This window comes from Callithrix jacchus, chromosome 2 (genome assembly GCF_049354715.1).
Source record: "Callithrix jacchus isolate 240 chromosome 2, calJac240_pri, whole genome shotgun sequence".
In the NCBI taxonomy this organism is placed as follows: domain Eukaryota; kingdom Metazoa; phylum Chordata; class Mammalia; order Primates; family Cebidae; genus Callithrix; species Callithrix jacchus.
In genome coordinates, this window is record NC_133503.1 from 154,132,514 (window position 1) to 154,157,119 (window position 24,606).

At 37.5% G+C, this 24,606-nt stretch overlaps 1 protein-coding gene across 3 annotated transcripts in view; it reads right to left on the bottom strand.

Moving 5' to 3' along the window:
• The window catches only part of DDX4 (DEAD-box helicase 4), a 72,278-nt gene that overhangs the window by 38,047 nt on the left and 9,625 nt on the right, over window positions 1-24,606 (bottom strand). For all 3 annotated transcript variants that reach the window (XM_035291563.3, XM_078365494.1, XM_035291564.3), the window contains exons 4-6: window positions 12,308-12,382; window positions 9,320-9,397; window positions 8,512-8,562 (exon numbers count right to left, since the gene is read on the bottom strand). In XM_035291563.3, the coding sequence (XP_035147454.2) occupies window positions 8,512-8,562; window positions 9,320-9,397; window positions 12,308-12,382 (204 nt within the window). The remainder of the gene's footprint in view (window positions 1-8,511; window positions 8,563-9,319; window positions 9,398-12,307; window positions 12,383-24,606) is intronic.

Genomic DNA, 24,606 nt, shown 5'->3' on the forward strand with positions numbered 1-24,606 from the left:
CTACCACTGACCTTCTTCACTGGAAAAAAACACCTTAAACTTCATATGGAACCAAAAGAGAGCCCACATAACCAAGTCAATTCTAAGCAAAAAGAACACAGGAGGCACCACACTACTGGACTTCAAACTATACTACAAGGCTACAGTAATCAAAACAGCATGGTACTGGTACCAAAACAGAGATATAGACCAATGGAACGGAACAGAACAGAGGCCTCAGAGGGAACACAACATATCTACAACCATCCGATCTTTGACGAACCTGACAAAAACAAGCAATGGGGAAAGGATTCCCTGTTTCATAAATGGTGTTGGGAAAACTGGCTAGCCATGTGCAGAAAGCAGAAACTACACCCTTTTCTGACACCTTACACTAAAATTAACTCCAGATGGATTAAAGACTTAAACGTAAGACCTAATACCATAAAAATCCTAGAAGAAAATCTAGGCAAAACCATTCAGGACATAGGAGTAGGCAAGGACTTCATGACCAAAACACCAAAAGCACTGGCAACAAAAGCCAAAATAGGCACATGGGACCTAATCAAACTCCACAGCTTCTGCACGGCAAAAGAAACAGTCATTAGAGTGAATCGACAACCAACAGAACGGGAAAAAATTTTTGCAGTTTACCCATCTGACAAAGGGCTGATATCCAGAATTTACGAAGAACTAAAACAGGTTTATAAGAACAAAACAAAGAAGCCCATTCAAAAGTGGGCAAAGGATATGAACAGAGACTTTATAAAAGAAGACATACATGAGGCCAACAAACATGAAAAAATGCTCACCATCACTGGTCATTAGAGAAATGCAAATCAAAACTACATTGAGATACCATCTCACACCAGGTAGAATGGCGATCATTAAAAAATCTGGAGACAACAGATGCTGGAGAGGATGTGGACAAATAGGAACACTTTTACACTGCTAGTGGGAGTGTAAATTAGTTCAACCATTGTGGAAGACAGTGTGGTGATTCCTCAAGGACATAGAAATAGAAATTCCATTTGACCCAGCATCCCATTACTGGGTATACATCCAAAGGATTATAAATCGCTCTAATATAAGGATATATGCACACAAATGCTCACTGCAGCACTGTTTACAATAGCAAAGACCTGGAACCAACCCAAATGCCCATCGATGATAGACTGGACTGGGAAAATGTGGCACATATACATCATGGAATATTATGCAGACATCAAAAACGATGCCCTTTGTAGGAACATGGATGAACCTGAAGACCATCATTCTCAGCAAACTGACACAAGAACAGAAAATGAAATACCGCATGTTCTCACTCATAGGTGGGTGCTGAACAATGAGAACACATGGACACAGGGAGCGGAGCACTACACATGGGGTCTGTTGTGGGGAATAAGGGAGGGACAGCAGGGGGTGGGGAGTTGGGGAGAGATAGCATGGGGAGAAATGCCAGATATAGGTGATGGGGAGGAAGGCAGCAAATCACACTGCCACATGTGGACCTATGCAACTGTCTTTCATGTTCTTCACATGTACCTCAAAACCTAAAATGCAATAAAAAAGAAACATAGTTTTGATATATGCTACAAATGAATGAACACTGACAACAAGACGCTAAGTAAAATAAGCCAATTACAACAGGACAAATATTGTATAATTCCACTTGAATGAAATACTTAAAATAGACTAATTTCATAGAGAACATGGAATAGACGTTACCAAAGACCAGGGTTAAGGGAGTATATGGGGAATTGTCTAACGGAATACAGAGTTTCTGTTTGGGCGATGATAGTGATGATAGAATACTGTGCACTTAATGCCAGAAATTATATACTTAAGAATAGTTAATATGGGAAATTTTATGTTATAGAGATCTTACCAAAAAAAAGCTGAAAATATCCCAAATTTCATGAAAACTATTAATCTATACATCCAAGAAGCTCAACTCCAAGGAAGGTGAACCCAGAAAGATCCACACCTAGATACGTCAATATAAAACATCAACAAATGGTGCTAGAACAACTGGGTATCTATATGAAAAGAATTTGGACCCCACCTCATATCATCTATAAAAATGACCTCAAAATGCATCAAAGACTTAAATGTAAGAACTAAAACTATAAAAGACTTAAATATAAAAACTAAAACTATAATAGGCTTAAATGTAAGAACTAAAACTATAAAATTCTTAGAGGAAAACAAAGGAAAATGTCTGCATGGCTCTGCATTAGGCAACAGTTTTCTAGTTATAACATCAAAAGAACAAAAAAAGATAAACTGCGTTGGATAAAAATTTTAAATTTTAGTGTTTCAAAGGGTACCATCAAGAAAGTGAAAAGACAACCCACAGGAGGTTATTAAACATCTGTAGGCCAGATGCAGTGGCTCACACCTGTAATCCCTACACTTTGGAAGGCCAAGACAGGAGTACTGCTTGAGCCCAGGAGTTTGAGAAAAGCCAGGACAACATAAGTGAGATGCCATCCCTACAAAAAATTAAAATATTAGTTGGGCATGGTGGCACACACCTATAATCCCAGCTACTCAGGAGGCTGAGGTGGGAGGACTACTTGAGACCAGGAGGTTGAGGCTACAGTGAAACATGATTGTGCCACTTCACCCCAGAATCTGGGCAACAGAGCAAGACCCTGTCTCAAAAAAAAAAAATTTAGATAAATTAAAAAAAATACACACTTCCAAATCATGTATCTGATAATATTCATATTGAGAATATAAAAATAAATCACAAAACAATAAAAAGACAGCCCAATTGTTAAAATGAATGAAGGATCTGAACAGACATTTCTACAAAGATACACAAATGGCCAATAAGCACATGAAAAGCTGCTCAACATCACGGTCATCAAAAAATGCAATCAAAACCACAATAAGGGCTGGGCGCTGTGGCACAGGTCTATAATCCCAGCACTTTGGAAGGCTGAGGCAGGCAGACTGCATGAGCTTAGGAGTTATAGATTAGCCTGGGCAATATGGTAGAACCCCATCTCTACAAAAAATACAAAAATTAGCCAGGTGTGGTAGTTCACATCTGTAGTCCCAGCTACACAGGGGGCTGAGGTGGAAGCATTATTTGAGCCTGGGAGGTTGAGGTTGAGGTTGCAGTGAGCCACGATTGTGCCACTGCCCTCCAGCCTGCATGACAGAATGAGACCCTGTCTCAAAAAAAAACCCAAAAAACAAAACATATCCCACGAAAGACTACTTCACACTCCTTTAAAAGAAAAAAAAAAAAACAAAACAGTAACAACTGGTATTGGTGGATGCGGAGAAATCAGAACGTTCGTAACACTGAGGGTGGGAATATAAAATGGTGCAGCTGCTACAGAAAACAATTTGGTCATTCAAAACATTAAACATTAAGAATCAGCATATGACACAGCAATTCCACTCCTATGTATATACCCCAGAAAAATGAAAACATATGTTCACACAAAAACTTGTACACAAATGAATATAGCAGCATTAGCCATGATAAACCAAAAGTGACAACAACTCAAACGTTAATCAGCTGAAGAATCAACAAACGTGATGTAACCACATAAAGGCACAGCCTTCATGAATGGAATTAGTGTTCTTATAAAAGAAGCTCCAGAGAGCCACACTGCCCTATCCACCATGTGAGGACAGAGAGAAGACACCATCTATGAACCAGGAAATGGGTCCTCAACAGACACTGAATCTGCTGGTACCTTGATCTCGGACTTCAGACTCTCTAAATAAATTTCTGTTGTTTATAAGTTACATAGTTTATAGCATTTTGTTACAGCAACCCAAATTAAGATAGTTTTTTCTTCTAGAAATTGATTAAGCTGATTCTAAAAATCACACAGGAATGCAAAGAACTAAAAATAACAGAGAATCTTGAGATTATCATTTGTTTTGCATTGCTATAAAGGAATACACAAGACTGGGAAATTTATGAAAAGGAAAAAAAAGGTTTATTTGGCTCATGATTTGATATCTGAAAACGTTCAAGATTGGGCATCTGGTAAGAGCCTCAGGCTGCTTCCACCCATGGCTGAAGGTGAGGGAGCTGGTGTGTGCAGAGATCATAAGATGCAGAGGAAGTAGGGGGCACCAGGCTCTTTTTAACAACTAGCTCACAAGGGAACTAATAGGGAACTCACTCAACACCCCCACAAGGAGAACACAGGTCTATTCACGAAGGATATGAGCCCCCATGACCCAAACACCCCCCATTAGACCCTACCTCCAAATCTGGGAATCAAATTTCAACATGAGGACAAATACCCAAACCACAGCACTTGAAAAACAAGCACTTGAAATACTTACAATGCCATATATCAGGATCTATTATAAAACTACAGTAATTAGACTGTGGGGCAATGGTACAAAAATAGAAAAAATGACCAATGGAATAAAATCACGAGAAACAGATACACATATATAAGCCACCTAATTTAGGACAAACGCAACCCTGTAGTACAGTGTGAAAGAGACAGTCTTTTCGATAAGTGACACTACTAGGTCAGATGAACATCCATATGGAAAAAAAGTATCTTGAGTCCTACGTTATATACAAAAATAAACTCCAGATTGATTACAATTAATTTTTCTTTTTTTAGATGTAGTCTCGCTCTGTCACCCAGGCTGGAGTGCAGCAGTGTGATCTCAGCTCACTGCAACCTCTGACTCCCAGATTCAGGCAATTCTTCTGCCTCAACCTCCCAAGCAGCTGGGACTACAGGCATGTGCCACCACACCCAGCTAATTTTTGTTTTTTTTAGTAAAGATGGGGTTTCACCATATTGGCCAGGCTGGTCTCAAACTCCTGATCTCGTGATCTGCCTGCCTCAGTCTCCCAAAGTGCTGGGATTACAGGCATGAGCCACTGTGCTGGGCCTAATTTTTGTTTTTTTAGTAGAGATGGGGTTTCATCATGTTGGCCAGGCTGGTCTCAAACTCCTGTCCTTAAGTGATCTGCCCACCTCGGCTTCCCAAAGTGCTGGGATTACAGGTGTGAGCCACCATGCCCAGCTTATCTGTACTATTCTTGCAACTTAAGATACCCAATAGATATCAAAGATACAGGCAAATGACTTGATGAAAGATGTTGCCCAAATGGCCAATAATTATAAGAAGTGCTCCACATTTCATCAGTCCAAAAAATAGAAATTTAATACATAATGAGTGTACCACCAGACAACCAGCAGAATGGTTAAAATGAGAGAAAAAGAAAAAATATCAAGCATTGGTCAGAATGCGAAAGTGTATCTCAGTATAAATGCTGAAAACATTTGACAGTACTATTAAAACCAAAAATACATATTGCCTATGACCTAGCAATTCTTCTGAGTGTGTACTTATGATATCCAAAATAATACTAGAATGTTTACAGAAACACCTTCATAACAGCCCCACACTCCAGGTAATCCAAATACCTACTTTTATTGGAACAACAGAAAACAAAAGAATACTAAACAGAAATGATAATGAGCTACAATTGCAACAAACACACAAAGAAAGTAAACATAAAACAGTACATACAATGTGATTACATTTATATCAAGTATAAAAATACATTAAATTATTGTATGCTATTAGAAGTCATAAAGAGGTTTGGGGGTAATGGGTCATTAGTGAATAAAAAATGAACATGGAAAGGGGATTCTGTGGTGCTAGCAATTTGTATTTCATGACCTGAATGCCAGGAAAACAAAAAATCCATTAGAAAGTAAAACAAGGCCAGGAACAATGGCTCATACCTGTAATCCCAGCACTTTGGGAGGTCAAGGCGGGCAGCTTACCTGAGGTTTGGAGTTCAAGACCAGCCCAGCCAACATAGTGAAACCCCGTCTCTACTAAAAATACAAAACGCAGACAGGCATGCTGGTACATGCCTATAGTCCCAGCTGTTAGGGAGGGTGAAAGCACAAGAATCACTTGAACCCAGGAGGTGGAGGTTGCAGTGAGCCAAGATCACACCACTACACTCCAGCCTGGGTGACAGAGTGAGACTCCAACTTCAAAAAAAAAAAAAAAAAGTAAAAGAAGGCATTATTTTTGTGATCTCTATTCTGTTCTACTGTTCTCTATTCTGGTGTAGGTATCTGGTTTTGGATCAGTAACATGCTGTTATGGTTACCGCAGCCTTGTAGTATAGTTTGAACTCAGGTAATGTGATGCTTTCCGGCTTTGGTCTTTGTGCTTGGAATTGCCTTGGCTATTCATGCTCTTTTTTGGTTCCATATGAATTTTAAAATTTTTTTTTCTCATTCTGTAAAGAATGTCATTGGTAGTTTGATTGAATCTGTGACTTGCTTTGAGCAGTATGGCCATTTTAACAATATGGTGGATAGGAATGCTACTGATTTTCATACATTGATTTTGTATTCTGAAATTCTACTGAAATAATTTATCAGACTAAGGAGCTTTGGGGCAGAGACTATACAGGGTTTTCCAAGTATAAAATCATACCATCTGCAAACGGGAATGCTACACATCTACAACCATCTGATTTTGACAAGGTTGACAACAAGAAGCCATGAGGAAAGGATTCCTTATTCAATAAATGGTGCTGGGATAACTGGCTAGCCATATGCAGAAGATTGAAACTGGACCCCCTTCCTTAGACCGTATACAAAAATCAATTCCAGATGGATTAAAGAATAACATGTAAAACCTAAAACTATAAAAACCCAGGAGATAACCTAAGAAATACCATTCTAGACAAAAGACCCTTGCAAAGATTCTGACAAAGACGCCAAAAGCAACCACAACAGAAATAAAAACCGACAAATGGGACCTAATTAAATGAACAAGCAACCTCGTCAGCATCTGTTATTTTTTGATTTTTTAATAATAACCATTCTGACTGGTGTAAGATGATACCTTATTGTAGTTTTGATTTGCATTTCTCTAATGATTAGTGATGTTGAGCACTTTTTCATCTGCCTGCTGGCTGTATGTTGTCTTTTTAAATGTGTCCATGTCCGTTGCCCACTTTTTAATGGAGTTGTTTTTCTGCTTTTACATTTAATTTCTTTTTAGATCCTGGATACTTGACCTTTGTTGGATGCATACTTTACAAATATTTTCTCCCATTCTATAGGTTGTCTGTTTACTCTGTTGATAGTTTCTTTCTTTCTTTTTTCTTTTTGAAAGAAAAAGAAAGAAGGGGAGAGAGGAGTCTTGCTCTATTGCCCAGGCTGGAATGCAATCTAAAAATAAGTATTAAAAACCTCTTTTATGCCAATAATTGGGCTTAACAGCAGAGACAGAAAGGAATAAGGGAAGAAAATAACAAACAGCCAACCAATATTTCATTTAAGTCTGTGAAATGCTATGCAAATGCTGAAGAGTGATTTACTTCCAATTATGTTGTCACTTTCAAAATAGGTGTAATGTGATACTGAGAAAAATGTATGTTCTGTGGACCTGGGGTGAAGAATTTTATAAATACTCACTGAGTTTACTTGTTCCAGGTCTGAGTTCAAATCATAGATGTCCCTGTTAATTTTCTATCCATGTTGATCTGTCGAATATTAAAATGTGGTGTCAGAGTCTCCCGGTATTGTGCGGGAGTCCAAGTCTCTTTATAAGTCATTAAGAGCTTGTCTTATGTATCTGGGTGTTCCTATATTGGGTGCATATATATTTATAATCATTGACTCCTGTTGTTGCATTGATCCTTTTACCATTATGTAATATCCTTCTTTGTTTCTTCTAGTCTTTGTCACTATTAAAGTCTATTTTGTCAGAGACAAAAGTTACAGCTCCTGTTTTGTTTTTTTTGTTTTTGTTCTTGTTTTTGCTCTCCATTTGATTGGTAAGTCTTCCACCAACACCTTGTTTTGAGTCTTTGTGTGTTCTTGCTTATGAGATGGATCTGGATACAGCGTACTGATGGGTTTTGACTTTTTATTCAATTTTCCTTTCTGCGTCTTTGATAGGGGCATTTAATCCATTTAAATTTAGGATTAATATTGATATTTGTGAGTTTAATATTGTCATTTAATGCTAGCTGGCTATTTTGCCCATTAGTTGATATAGACTCTTCATTATGGAGACATTCCTTACCTTTTGGTAAGTTTTTGGGATGATTGATACTGGTTGTTTGTTTCTGTGTATAGTGCTTCTTTCAGAAGCTCTTGTAAAGCAGGCCTGGTGGTGATGAAATCTGAGTGCTTGCTTGTTTGCAAAGAATTGCCTTGACCCTAACACATCACAAACTGTATTTACATCCAGTAAAGTTTCTTCGTGACTCCTTTTTACTATCTATCCACATTTTCTTAAGTTTCAGAGCATTCAAAAGTTGTACCTCATAGATTAAGGCAGATGGCAACAGGCCAAATTAGGATGCCTGAATTCTTTATGTACAAACCAGTAATATTCTTGATTAAGGCTTTGGATATAGCTGCTTCATAAAATCTGGTTTAAATAAGTTGGAATTAGACCAGACTAAAATACTTCCTCTTAATTTCTCTATTTTAGCATTTACTCTTGACGTTATATCTTAAAACACAAAAATATTGACCTCACCTCTCCAGAAACCAGAGCTATCACCATCTTCAAATTTGCTGTTTGAAAAACCTATACAAAATATAAAATGAAACAACTTCCTTTACCTCTGTGGTTAAAAAAATAATAACCACCACACAGGGACTACTACAATAAGCCATATACAATGCCGTCTACGATAAGCCATATACAATTGTACATATAGCTATCACATGTAAATTCACTCAACAATTTCTACTTTGTGTCAATTTGTCAACTCCCTTCTCTTAAGGTTAAAAACAACTTTCTTTTCACCCAATTCTATATTACCTCAATTGTCATATACTCCTCTATACACATATGGGCAAAATAGAGGAATATGTCAGTATAACCACTATATGTTTTCTATTTCAAACATCAAAATTCCTAACATTTTACAAACTCAATCTCTTCATCTGTTAAGGACAATACAACTAAATTATAATCCAATACTCAATGATCTTCTCCTCAACAGCATGAAAATTTTGTTAGCTTCTTTTTGTTTACTCTTTTTTAAAAAGTCATTAAATTTTGCTTTCAAATTTATTTCTTAAAAACCTATGTCTAAGAGTTATGCATCTCTGAAGCATACAGACATGTCGCCAGAATTAATTTTAAAAGCATTCATCAGTAATCTTTCATAAAATTTAAAAATGTTTTTAATAAATTTTAATAAAATAGTCTTTAGTGTAAAGGCACTTAGGGAATATATACCTTAAAATTAAATGTCGATATGGAATGTCTGTCAATCAGTATTTAAACTCAATTATAAATAAAAACTCAAGTTTTGATTGTAAGATATCATAATCACCTCTGTATCCAAAACTCCTTCCAGCTCCAAAACCACCCATTGCAGATGTATTTCCTCTTTTATTAGATTCGCCAGCATCTGAAAAAGGTCAGATAGTTAGACTCTTGAACATATAAAATTGTGTGTCATCACTGAAAACTAAGAATTAAACGAATTTTTGGTGTAAAGGAACTCCCAATTATGGGAACAGAGTAGCATAGAAACTTAATTAATATACCTGAGACTTAAAAAAAAAACTCTTAAATTATGGTACCAACGTAAAAACAAATCTACTACTGGTGAAATATAGCTTTCTACTAGTCAGTATTATATTGGAGACCCTCAATCAGAAAAATCCTGCTCCGTAGTTTTCTATATGTTGAATCCTCACCCTGATAGAGCCAGCTATTAACTCTGCTCTGTGTGAAAGTCAGTGCTATTGAAAATTTTATACTCATGTCCTGTTAAACTGCTCTATTTTTTATTTTTCTATTTCTTATATTTCTCATAACCTTTCTACTTTTAAAATTAAAACAAGGGGCTACATAAGGTAAAAAAGGGGATTAGACTACTAATCCCCTCCTGGCCTCCCCGTTTGGCCATGCTATTTCCCCATACTAACCTTCTTAGCTTTGTTTCTCACTACATAATTCTAAAACACTCAACATTTTAATTCACACCAAACAACTCCAATACTCCACATTGTCAACTCCTAATATTCTGTATCTTTGTACATGCTGTTCCTTCCAGCATGGTATTCCCTGCTTTCCTACTTGTCTTATCAAAATTCATTTCATTCTTCAAAAAGCCAATTTTTTGAAGTCTTCCTTTAGCCCTCCAGTCATAATTTATCCTTCTTCCATATTCCCACAGCATACTATCTGTACCTCTTTAAAGTAGTATTTCTTTCCATATGTTTCTCTACCACTAAATTAAAAATCTCTATGGCAGAGATTTGATAGCAAAAAGCACAATTATCTGAAATAAAAAATTACAAAAATAACAGGAGAGGCATCCAAAAGAGCATAAAATGATGCTTTAAACTATCACAGGGAACAAAATTAAAGCATTCCCTGTGATCCTATAAACTGTCTTACCGATCTCTGTAATACCCTCATAGAGAGGAGTTAAAAGGGATCTGGGTATCTCCTAAGACCACATGTAAAATTGTGTATGCCCAACTATAAAAGTGTTTTCATCATATTTCAAAGATGTGTGATTCAAGAAGTTAAAGCTACTTAGATATACTTCACAAGACATAACAAGCTAGTTAATATTATATTTAAAGCAATTAAGAGTCAACTTCAAAATCCACATTTTTAGTTAAGCAAGTTTTACTGAGAAGAAAATCAGATTGGAACTATATAAAATGTTAGAAGAATCATGAGAAAAATGTTACACTCATGGATCTACAAATGTCCAAAGTTATATACAATATAAAGCTAATTTTTTAAAGTATTAACAATTGAGAGTTCAGTCCGAGATTTTATGTGTATTTTAACATAAAACATGAAAGTAATTTGTGGTAAAAATATGCCTCAGTGATGATTTTCTCATTCAAAAAGGGTTTATTCAATAATATTTAGAAGCCTGTATCAAAATATCATATAACCTCTTCTAAAATATAATTTTAAAATATATCTAAATACTAAATATGTTCTTAAATGTAAGAATAAAAAATAATGTTAAGTAGTAGCTAACAAAACTTCATTTGAATCTCTTAGCACAATTACATGGTCCAAATGAGCAACACGTCTTATATAATATGCAGGCTTAAAAACCAAAACATAAGTATATATTTGAATAAATTATTTCCATTAGTGGCAGAAACATGTCAAAATATAAAACTCAAATTTGTGTTCATTGTATTTAAATAAGTAAATTTTTCAAATGTCAAATAAAACATCACACATCAAATTTTAGTTTCCATAACAAAAGTGTCTGCAAATATCAACAAATGTTTCAAAAAATAACATTTCATAAATTCAAGAATAAGTGTCAAGTATGGCTACCAAATAGCCGTAGCATCTCCTATGAGAAAAATAAAATGACCATATAAATTTTCAAATAAATTTGACCTGAAGTTCTAATATGTTACTGCACTATAATAAGATATATATATATAGTGCAGAATATTTCCAGCATGTTAATATTAAGTCTAAACATGGACTGTAGAAAGGTGTCTGGCTGTGTCATTATCTGTCATATTAGGTGGTTTTTCCAAAAGTAAAATTTAAAACTCCAATCACGGCAAAATAAACTATTAAAATATTAGTACTAATGAGCTAACAAATGTTTCCTATACTGCCTTTTCTTGAAAAATATAAAATTCAAGAAAGAGTCCTTCTCATCTCTAATCCCCAAAGCTTGTACAAGCATTCTTCCCATATCACTTGTTGGAAATAAGTATTATAAACATGTTTAGCAGCAGCTCTAGACCAGGCATGGTGGCTCACACCTGTAAACCTGGCATTTTGGGAGGCCGAGGCAGGCAGATCATGAGGTCAAGAAATGGAGACCATCATGGCCAACACGGTGAAACACTATCTCTACTAAAAATACAAAAATTAGCCGGGCATGGTGGTATGTACCTGTGGTCCCAGCTACTTGGGAGGCTGAGGCAGGAGAATCACTTGAACCAGGGAGTCAGAGATTGCAGTGAGCCGAGATCACACCACTGCACTCCAGCCTGGCGACAGAGTGAGACTCCATCTCAAAAAAAAAAAAAAGAAAGAAACCAGGGGCTATGTGAAGCATCTGTCCATTCAACCTATCTATCCATCCAAACAATCTGTCTGAACAACTTAACGCTACTCTCTACTATCCCAAAAAGGTAAAACAGCAAAAAGAAAATTGAACTTGGAAAAATGATGAACTCATTATCTCAGCACAAAGTCTAATATACAATGTGTTACAACAGACTTAGTTTTGTACCAAACGGCCATGAAAGCCTCTATACAACCTATTATTCAACAGCTCAGAGGATTAAGGAAAGACAAAGATACTTACCTCTGTTTCCAAAATTCCGCCCAGAGGCAAATCCACTTTTCATGAAATGATCTCTTCGAGGTCTATCATCCGTTTCTAAAGCAAACAACATTTTGAAGTATGTCAAATAAAAATTACCTAGTACTTGCAAAACTTAAGCCTTGTCAATGTGCCACATGTGGCAAAGGAGAAGTTTTATATAGCAGTAAAAAAGATAACAAACAGCTCAGTTTAAAAAAATTGGCTGTGACTGAATAGACAGCTCTCCAAAAGAAAAATAAATGGCAAGTAAATCTCATTCATAATTGAAGAATTAGACAGCAAAAGACAGCAATTTTTAACCTAATGATTGAATGGAAAACAATCCTTTCCATTCCCTGACAGAAAACAACAAAATAATTAAAATTTTAAAAAATGGAAAATAGTCTTAAGTTTGCTAATATTCAGAACAAGGACACAGGGCAACAAGCATAAAACACACACTGTATTTAGATTATAAACTAGATCAATCTTGATTCTAATTTAAAAGGCATACACTCTGAAAGTAGAGTAAAATGAATTTCTCCTCTTGATATAATCACATGGTTACCCTGACAGACATAAAAAGTTTTGTTTTCTTTTATTTTCTTTTCTGGAGATGGAGTCTCCCTCTGTTGCCCAGGCTGAAGTGCAATGGCTACTCTTGGCTCACCGCAACCTCTGCCTGCTGGGTTTAAGCAATTCTCCTGCCTCAGCCTCCCAAGTAGCTGGGATTACAGGTGCGTGCCACCACACCCAGCTAATTTTTCTTTTTTTAACCAGAGGAGGGATTTCACCATGTTGGTCAGGCTGGTCTCCAACCCCTGACCTCATGATCCGCCCACCTCAGCCTCCCAAAGTGCTGGGATTACAGGCATGAGCCACTGCACCTGTTTATAAAAAAGTTTTTATAAGTGCTGTCTGTAATACCAAATAAATGATCAAAGTGAAATATAGAAATTATGGTCATCCATAGAATACTATGCACATGGATTTCATAGAAATATACAGCACTCAACATTAAAGAGCTGACATTCTTCAACAATGGAAAGAATGTTTATAAACTGACCGTGTAGAAGGCCACAATGCAAATTCATCAAAAGAGTTCAAAAAATCAATTCACATACACAAGATTATCTTATCACAATGCAATCAAATCAAAAGCTTTTAAATATGAAAAAAATTATTTAAAATCCCATTCAGTGATTTATTTTTAAAAACACTTGTATATAACTCTGAGCTCAAAAAAAGTCAAAATAAAAGTTTTAAAATAAATTGTATTATAAAAATGTGACTTATCAGTATTTAAATATTTATGCTAGAAAATGAGAACTTAATAAGCTTAATAACCATCTCAACAAGAATATTGGAAAAACAAAGTAAATCACACAAAAGTACAGGAAATAAGGAACAAAAATTAATAAAATAGGAAACAGCTTTGGGAGACCAAAGTGGGAAGAGATGCTTGAAGCCAGGAATTTGAGACCAGCCTGGGCAACACAGCAAGATCCTATCTCAGAAAGAAAAAAAAAATTGTGTGGTAGTGTGCACCTGTAGACCCAGCTAGTTAGGAGGTTAAGGCAGGAGGATCACCTGAGCCGAGGAATTCGGGGCTGCAGTGAGCTGTGATTAAATCACTGCACTCGAGCCTGGGCAATAGAAAGAGATCTTGTGTGTGTGTCTCTCTCTCTCTTTTTTAAGGAAACAAAACAATATAGTAGCTCAAAAAGCCAAAACCTGGTTCTTCGAAAAGACCTATAAAATTTGCCAAGGTAACAAATTACTAGAAGACTAATAAGGAGGTTAAGGGGAGAACAGAGACACAAAGACACAAATGAACAGTATTAGAAATGTGTTTAAAAAGAATCTCAAAGATGGAAGATAAAGACAACTAGAGAACTTCTCTAAACAACTTTGTTACTAAATGAAAAGAAATAAAAAAGTTCCTAGAAAATTAACTCACCAAAAATGACTCAAGAGTCAATAAAAAACCCAACTGCCCTACAGAAATTAAATCAGTACTTAAATTTCTGCATCAGAAAGATGCAGAGAGATTGGGTTTTACAGGTGAGTTCTACCAAACTCTCAAAAAGGACAAATCATTCAAATGTCATACAACTCTTCAGAAAACAGAAAGAGAAATTATTCACCAACTCATTCTACAGACCAACATAACTTGATATCAAAGTTCAAAATAAAATTATAAACCTCTTACTCATAAGTATATACAAAATCTCAAAAACAAATATTAGCAAACCAAACCCAACAGTAAACTGAATGGATAAAATATATTATGACTAATTGGGTTTATCCCAGTATGCAAGGGTATTGAACATTAGACCATCTAAAAAAGGCAACCTACATTAATAAAAAAATAAGCTGACCTCTCCAGATAAAAGTATATGACATAATTTAACATCATTCATGACTTAACATATATTTAGCAAACTAAGGAAAGATGAGAGTTTGTTCATAACAGCAAAATGGGAAACAACCCAAATGTGCATGAGAATTCTTTGTTTTGTTTTCTGAGACAGTGTCTTGCTCTGTTACCCAGGCTGGAGAGCAGTGGTGCGATTTCCCCTCACTGCGACCTCCGCCTCCTGGGTTCAAGCAATTCTCCTGCCTCCTCAGTCTCCCAAGTAGCTGGGACTACAGGGGTGTACCACCACATCCGGGTAATTTTTTTATTTTTCTTTAGAGACATGGTTTCACCACATTGGCCAGGCTGGTCTCAAACTCTTTCCTGGCCTCAAGTGATCTACCCACCTCGGCCTCCCAAAGTGCTGGGATTACGGCGTGAGCCACCATGCCTAGCCAGTAATGTTCATAAAATGGGTGGTGGTTCAAAACATTAAGCTTTATGGCTTACATACGACATTTTTTAATACAGTAGATTTTTTGAAATAGAAAGTTCTTCAATAAAAATTCTACAATGAAGTCACAGGGTAACAATTATTCTTAGGAATCCTACCTCTCATTAGTTGGAAAAGAAGTCATTATATGAAAAGATACTTGCAGCCGAGGCAGGTGGATCATGAGGTCAAGAGATCAAGACCATCCTGGTCAACATGGTGAAACCCCGTCTCTACTAAAAATACAAAAAATTAGCTGGGCATGGTAGCATGTGCCTGTAATCCCAGCTACTCAGGAGGCTGAGACAGGAGAATTGCCTGAACCCCGGAGGCGGAGGTTGTGGTGAGCCGAGATTGTGCCATTGCACTTCAGCCTGGGTAACAAGAGCAAAACTGTCTCAAAAAAATAAAAAAGAAAAGAAAAGATACTTGCAGACATGTTTACAGCAGCACAATTCACACTTTCAAAAATATGGCAACAGCCCAAATGCCCATCAATCAATGAGTGGGGTGTGTGCGTGTGTGTGCATACACACACCATGGAATACTATTCAGCCATAAAAAGAAATGAAATAATGGTATTTGCAGCAATCTGGATGGAACTCAGACCATTATTCTTAGTGAAGTAACTCAGGAATGGAAAACCAAATAGCATATATTCTCACTCACAAGCAGGAGCTAAGCTATGAAGAAGCAAAGGCATTTGAATGATACAATGGACTTTGGGGACTTGGGGAACAGCGTGAGGGGTGTGAGGGATGAAAGACTACAAATTGGGTACCGTGTCTACTGCTCAGGTAATGGGTGCACCACAATCTCACAAATTCACCACTAAAGAACCTACTCATCTAACAAAACACCACCTGTTCTCCAAAAACCTACGTAAATAAAAAATAAATAAAAATAAAAATGATGGTACAAAAGTAGGAGGTTCTAAAAAAGAATTAACCCAGTTTATGCTGTTATTAGCATGCAATCCTGAGGAAAATATACAATCATTTCCTTTCCAATTCTTAGTTTTAAATTTCACAGTAGTTTCAGGGATTAGTGCTGTCACTTTCATGAATGTAATGAAATGCTGTCACTGATATATATCATGGCAATCCCCATAATACATATTATACATAAAGATTCTACAATGAAGTCACAGGGTAGAATAAAAGCACAGCAATAAAAATAAAGAAGTCACAGCAATAAAAATAAAGAAGCCCCTAATACTAATAAATGATGAGGTATAGATGCTCTTCTTGAATGCTATGAAACCCACCAAAATAAACCAAAACAAATAAAGTCCATTTAAAATGGATTTAGTGTGTTAGTGTACACAGTCCCCAACAACTGGCCATAAGGAATATCTCCCAATATCGTTACACTTGGACCAAATCCAGAGAAGAGGCCCAAATATTGAACAAGAAGTTAAAAAAAAATCCATATACTAAAACACCACCAAGTAAAAGAACCAATTATGTATGAGACTTCAGTAGGAGCTCTAAGGATTCTATAATCTTCCAACCTTTCTCCACAGTGATCTGAGTGAGAAAAATTAAAGGAAGATGAGAAAAGACTTGGTAGCAAAGAGCTTAACTATTTAGTGGTACTAAGGGCTGCCAGCTGTCCTGACTTCTAATCCTTTTCATTATCCCAAGTAGCTGAAACACTAAACAATTCAGAATTCAGTGTCAAGTCATTCAAGTAGAGACTTCAGAGTATAACAGTAATGTGCATACAAATTACCTGGTGATCACATTAAAACATACATTCTGATGCAGTAGTACTGGTTGGGCATGAGATTCTTAATTTCTAAGAAGTTTCCAGGTAACGCCAATGCTACTGTTCTGCCAATCACATTAAGAGAAGATTCTTACATCCACCAAAAGACATGAACTAGAAAACATTCTTAAGAGAACCATTTGTAATAGGCAAATACTGGAAACAACCCAAATGACTGTCAACATTTTAATTTACAGTATATTTACATAGTGGAATACCATACATCCACAAATAACCTATAACTACTTCTAACAACTTGGAGAAAACCTCAACACAAGACGAGCATAATGTATGATGCCATTTTATATGACTGCCATTTATAGAAAAAACTGATCTACACTGTTATAAATCATAACAGTAGTCACCTCTTGACAGAGGGACGGTGCCTGGAAGAAAAAGGAAGGCTTCAAGGGTGCTTTTAATAATGCTGTTTTTCTTGATCTGAGTGCTGGCTTTCAGGGAGTGTTCAGTTTGTGATAATTTAGTGAGCTGTACATTTATGCTGTGTATCTTACTGAAATACACATTGAATCTGTGTGTACACTATGTTTCAATAAAGTTTTTTTTTTTAAAGAACCTGTTCTGGTCTAGAAGGTTTTATGGACAAATTCTGTATGACTTGTAAAAAACAGGTAATTTTCATATTCCAGAGCTTATAGGAAAACATAAAAAGCTTGAAACCAAAGTCAAATGAGGACAATATGAGAGAAGAAAGCTATACGCCAATCTGACATCAATTCAGAAGTGCTAAATAAAATATCTAATTTCATCCAATACTACAATAAAAGAGTCATATAAGGCTTATCCCAGGAATACAAAGCTGATTTAAAAATTCATTTACTACATTAATAGACATAAGGGAGAAATAACAGAAATCAGTAATTCTAAAAAACTATTTGATAACATTCAACTGCCATTCCTGAACAAAACAAACATTCAATAGAAATGAAAAGAAACTCTCTTGGCATGATTTAAAAAAATAACCATCATAGCCTAATGCAAACATCAAATTATAAAAATTTGGAAGCATTCCCATTGAAGTGAGGAAAAGCCTAGATGCTTGTTATTTCTATTACTCGTCAATTAACTGTAGATTTTATCCAATGCTTTAAGACAACAAAGAACGAAATCATGAAAGAGATGAAATTTGCATCATACATTAACAGGGAAAAGACAGAACGCTTAGATGGTGCTGGAAAAACTAGGTTGCTATACGGAAAGAAAGAAAATTGAATCCCTATTTCTCACCATATTGATAAAAAGAGATTCAATGGTACATTTAAAAATGGTTAGGATGGTAAATTTTATATTACGTGTAGTTTACCACAGTTCACAAACAAAACTCCACAATAACTAAAAACCCATAACCAGGACCAGAAAAACTTTAATGTCAAAGATTCCTTTTTTGTGAGCCATTTAGGTATACTCATACTGCATACACTATGTCTTAATTTGACACTCAAATAAATATGGCCACCATGATTCAAAAAAAAAAGGATGAGTTCAGATGATTAAAAGCTAAATGTGAAAGGCTAAGGAAGATAGTGTAGAAGGCTACTTTTTGACAGAGATAGGGAAGAGTTTCTTAAACTACAAAATTAAATCAAGAAGCAAAAAAATTTGTTGAATGACTTCAGAATTAAATTTTTTTTTTTTTTTTTTTTTGAGACAGGGTCTTGCTCTGTCACCAGGCGCCAGGCTGGAGTACAGTGGAGTGATCTCGGCTCACTGCAACCTCCGCCTCCCAGGTTCAAGCAAGTCTCCTGCCTCAGCCTCCCGAGTAGCTAGGACTACAGTACACACCACCACGCTCAGCTAATTTTTGTATTTTTAGTACAGATGGGGTGTCACCATGTTGGCCAGGATTGTCTCGATCTCTTGACCTTGTGATATGCCTGCCTCAGCCTCCCAAAGTGCTGGGATTACAGGCGTGAGCCAAGGCATCCAGCCCAGAATTAAATTTTTGACTAGTAAGGCACGTCATGAACAAAGTTTACAGACAACAGATTGGAAGACGATATTGTGTCTAAATCAGAAAAGAGCCTAAAATCTAGAATATTAACAATGCCTGCCAATCAACAATAGGTAACAACAGCGAAACTCCATCTCAAAAAAAAAAAAAAAAAAAAAATCAGAGTCAACAGACATCAATGGTGGCTAAATTTAGGGGCTTAAAGTTTCAGATTTTATTTCTCCCTTTTACATTTTTTTAAAACAGTAAGCCTTTTTAGGTATTGGCTTGGCATACATTCACTGGCCTGGTTTATATTTCTGTAATAAGAAAATTTCATGAAAAAAATAAAAAATTATGAAGAACTACAAAAAGTACTTGCTATCTAGAAGAAGGTAAGCAGGCAATCAATACTTTTCATTAGTGATTTTCATTAATATTTCATTTCATCAGCCTAAACATTCATAGGTCTAATGCTAAAAAAAAACTTAGCTTTTAGATGGTGGTTATTTCAGTCTAGTTTCTTGAAAATTCCAACACAAACCAGTGTTATGCTTTAATATACTACAGACCTAAACTTTCACTCCTTTACAAAAATTGGCTTCTGTTTATAGCTTAAAAAACCATGTTTCTGATTACACAATCTTCTATGCATATAGACATATTAAGAGGTATCTATTACATTTATCCATTTGTCTTTCTGGAACACTGTAAGTACATACAGAGTTTATATGGTAGAAGCAAAATTAGCCCTTTGCTGGGGTTTCAGCAGGGAGGATTCCAAGAACTTTTGAGAATCTGAATATTTCTACATTAAACCACTGCATTTACATGTTTATAAAAGATAAACAGTCTTGAAAATAATAAAGGCATTGCTTTTAAAAGCTTAACTTTTGTGAAGAGATTTACCCTGAACTTAAGAAAGATGTTCATGAGAATAGATTTGCTTTAACCTGATAAATTTACTCTCAAACTACCCTCACATTTTGGAAACCACCTCACCGCGGGCGTTTTCCACCATGGGCCAGGTTTCATTGATGCTGCAGCTCCCTTGACTATAAAATGTTTTACCTCATCTCCTAATTTTTGATAAGAGAAATGATACTACTACTACCTGATGCCACCAGGCCCTCTTCCTTATGCCAGTCAGCCTTAAAAGTAGTAGTAACTCAATTCAGAGACTCACAGTAAAATCTTAGTAACCTGAATTCACTGAAAGTAGATAATGGTTGCTAGGATCAAGGGAGAAGAGGAAATGGGGAGTTATTGTTCAATGGATACAAAGTTCCAGTTTGGGGACAAGAATGTTCTGGGGGTTGATGGTGGATGATGGTTACAGAGTAATGTGACTGTACCTAATGCTGTTGAAATGTACACATTAAAATGGTAAATTTTATGTTATGTATACATCATAGTTAAATTTTTTTTTTAAAGAGACAGCGTCTCACTCCATTGCTTAGGCAGGAGTGCAGAGTGGCATGATCATAGTTCACTATAGCCTTGAACTCCTGGGCTCAAGTGATCCTCAACATGCCAAGTATTAGGACTACAGGCACAGGCCACCATGACCAGCTAATTTTTAAATTTTTTGTAGATATAGACTCCCAACTATGTTGCCCAGGCTGATCTCAAATGAGCATTTGATCTCCTGGCCTCAAATGGTCTTCCTACTTCAGCCTCCCAAAGTGCTGGGATTACAGGCAAGAGCCACTGAGCCTGGCCAAAATTATTTTACTGTAGTAACAAATGCATTCCATCCTGCTTTAGACTTCAACAATGTGAAAAACTACTGCCATGAGTTCAATTTCCCAGCCTAGTTCTACCACTTCCACCCATCTTCCAATCTATAACCACCCAGAGCTGGACAACCCAGGGAGAAAAATGATGGTGGGAGGGGCAATCCAAGTGAAAACAAGATCAAAGTGGGGTCAGGAGGAGAGTGCAGCAGGACAGATATGGGTTCCTTTACCTTGACACTTGTTTCTATTGTTCACTTGTGACCCTTCCCAAATCAGTTTTCTAATCCCAAAAAAACTCACAATATCCTGAGGGTATGGCAGATTTGGCTTAAACAGTTATTATCCTGACAGGTCACCAGCATTGTAACCTGCTTCAACTTTGTAGTCCTATGTCCTACTCCCTTATGTCAGGAACCCTGATGATGACGTCCTAGCAGCCCAGAAGCTGAGTTGGGCAAAGGTTTTACAGTAACCCATTAAATCAAATAGTACAGTCTGTAACAGTCTATACTATTGCCTCTCTCTCTTCCTCTAACTAAAGTACCCCCAATCCACAATACTCAAATCAGAAGGAACTTTCACTAAGAAATTCTTAAAAAATAGCCTCTGCTGGGGGAGGACTCAAGATGGCGCTGTGAGAACAACCCAGGATTGGAGCTCTCCTTGAATCCGCGGAGAGGTGAGTCGGAGCTGCATTTCCAGACTGATCTTTGTTGCCCACAGAACGGGGAAATTCCCAAGTATAAAGGAGACATGGGACGCCTGGCAGTACCTCTGCCTGGCGAAGCCGGCAGCCGGGGTGGCGGCGGCCGGCCCTACCCAGCACTCCCCAGAGGGCGCGCTTGTCCGGGTGCCCTGTTGAACCGGCAACCTGAGACTTGAGAGGGCTGAACTTGAGACTGAACGAGACTTGGACAGTGGGCCAGCCCAGGGTATTGCAGGGACAGAGCGTTTGGGCTAGCCCAGTGGGACGAACAAAACCCCGATTTCAAACGATCCCCGTGCAGTCGGTCCGATACGCTCTGTGGGGGAGGGGCGTCCACCATTACCGAGGCAACCCGCCCCAACTGAGATACACGCCCACTGCTGACGCAGCCGGCCGTTGCCGAGGCAACCCGTCCCTACTGAGATACACCTTCACTGCTGACGCAGCCTGCCGTTGCCGAGGCAACCTGCAAGAACAGAGAGACTCCACCTCAGGGCGTGGCGGAGACCACAGCAGAACAGCAGAGCCTGCCCCAACAGGGCGAGCCTCACAACAGCAGGGCAGAGCCTCAGCAGGCAAACAGTGGCTAGTCCTTCTCCTAGCTGGGCAGGACACCTCAACGAACATCCAAAAATAAAGCCCGAACCCCCCAACACAGAGCATTTGTGAAAAAAAGGGTTTTTTTAATGAGCTCTGTTGCAGCAGAATCAAACATAGCAGCCTAACAGCCCTGAATGAACAACAGAGTGCACAGCTCAGCAATCAAGCTCCTATAAAGTACAGACTGTCTCCTCAAGCAGCTCCCTGATCCCTCTATATCCAAAAGACTGACATTTGGCAGGCATCATCCTGGGACAAAGATAGCAGAAAAAGAAACTGGTAGCATCCCTCACTGTGCCACAGCTGCTAGAGGTGCACCCCAGACAAGCAGGGCCTGGAGTGGACCTCAGCAGTCGTACAGCGAAGGGACTAGACTGGTAGAAGGAAAACCAAGTAACAGAAATACTTCATCATCAACAATCTGGGTGTCCACTCAGAGACCCAATCGAAAAGTCAGCAACTACGCAGACGACAAGCAGATAAATCCACAAAGATGGGAAGAAACCAGCGAAAAAAGGAGGAAAACACCCGAAACCAGAACACCTCGCCTCCTAGAAAGGACCAAAACTCCTCATTAGCAACGGAACAAAGCTGGACGGAGAATGACTGTGACGAAATGACGGAATTAGACTTCAGAAGGTGGATAATGAGAAACTTTTGTGAGCTAAAAGAACATGTATTAAATCAATGCAAAGAAACTAAGAAACTTGAAAACAGATATGAGGAAATGATAACAAGAATGGATAACTTAGAGAGGAATATGAATGAATTAAAGGAGCTGAAAAACACGAGAACTTCACGAAGCATGCACAAGTTTCAATAGCCGAATTGACCGAGCAGAAGAAAGAATATCTGAAGTCAAAGACCAACTCAATGAAATAAAACAAGAAACCAAGATTAGAGAAAAAAGCGCAAAAAGGAATGAACAAAGTCTCCAAGAAATGTGGGACTATGTGAAAAGACCTAACCTATGTTTGATAGGTGTACCAGAAGGGGACGAAGAGAATGAATCCAAGCTGGAAAATACTCTTCAGGACATCATCCAGGAAAATTTCCCCCACCTAGCAAGACAGGCCAACACTCAAATACAGGAAATACAGAGACCACCACAAAGATATTCCTCAAGAAGAGCAACCCCAAGGCACATAATCGTCAGATTCAACAAGGTTGAAATAAAGGAGAAAATACTAAAGGCAGCCAGAGAGAAACGTCGGGTCACCCACAAAGGGAAGCCCATCAGACTCACAGCAGATCTCTAAGCAGAAACACTACAAGCCAGAAGAGAGTGGGGGCCAATATTCAACATTTTTAAAGAAAAGAACTTTCAACCCAGAATTTCATATCCAGCCAAACTGAGCTTCAGAAGTGAAGGAAAAATAAAATCCTTTGCGAACAAGCAAGTACTCAGAGATTTTGTCACCACCAGGCCTGCTTTACAAGAGCTCCTAAAAGAGGCACTACACATAGAAAGGAACAACCAGTACCAGCCATTCCAAAAACACACTAAATGCTAAAGAGCATCAACATAATGAAGAATCTACAACAACTAACAGGCAAAACAGCCACTTAGCATCAAAATGGCAGTATCAAATTCACACATAACAATATTAACCCTAAATGTAAATGGGCTAAATGCACCAATCAAAAGACACAGACTGGCAAATTGGATAAAAATCCAAAACCCATCAGTGTGCTGTATCCAGGAAACCCATCTCACATGCAAGGATACACAAAGGCTCAAAATAAAGGGATGGAGGAAGATTTACCAAGCAAATGGAGAGCAAAAAAAAGCAGGAGTTGCAATTCTCATCTCTGATAAAATAGACTTTAAAGCAACAAAGATCAAAAGAGACAAAGAAGGCCATTACATAATGGTAAAAGGATCGATACAACAAGAAGAGCTAACGATCCTGAACATATATGGACCCAATGCAGGAGCACCCAGATATATAAGGCAAGTTCTTAATGACTTACAAAGAGACTTAGACTCCCACACAATAATAGTGGGAGACTTTAACACTCCACTGTCAATACTAGACAGATCAACCAGACAGAAAATCAACAAGGATGTCCAGGGCTTGAACTCAGACCTGGAGCAAGCAAACCTGATAGACATTTACAGAACTCTCCACCCCAAATGCACAGAATACACATTCTTCTCAGCACCACATCACACCTACTCAAAAATTGACCACATAATTGGAAGTAAAGCACTGCTCAACAAATGCAAAACAACTGAAATCATAACAAACAGCCTCTCAGACCATAGTGCAATCAAGTTAGAACTCAGAATACAGAAACCAACCCAGAACCGCACAGCTTCATGGAAACTGAACAACTGGCTCTTGAATGTTGACTGGGTAAACAATGAAATGAGGACAGAAATAAAGAAGTTCTTCGAAACCAATGAGAACGAAGACACAACATGCCAACACCTCTGGGACACATTTAAAGCAGTCTCTAGAGGAAAGTATATAGCAATAAGTGCCCATATGAGGAGAATGGAGAGATCCAAAATTGACACCCTATCGTCAAAATTGAAAGAGCTAGAGGAGCAAGATCAAAAAAACTCAAAACCCAGCAGAAGACAGAAATAACTAAGATCAGAGCTGAACTGAAGGAGATTGAGACACGAAAAACCCTTCAAAAAAATCAATAAATCCAAGAGCTGGTTTTTTGAA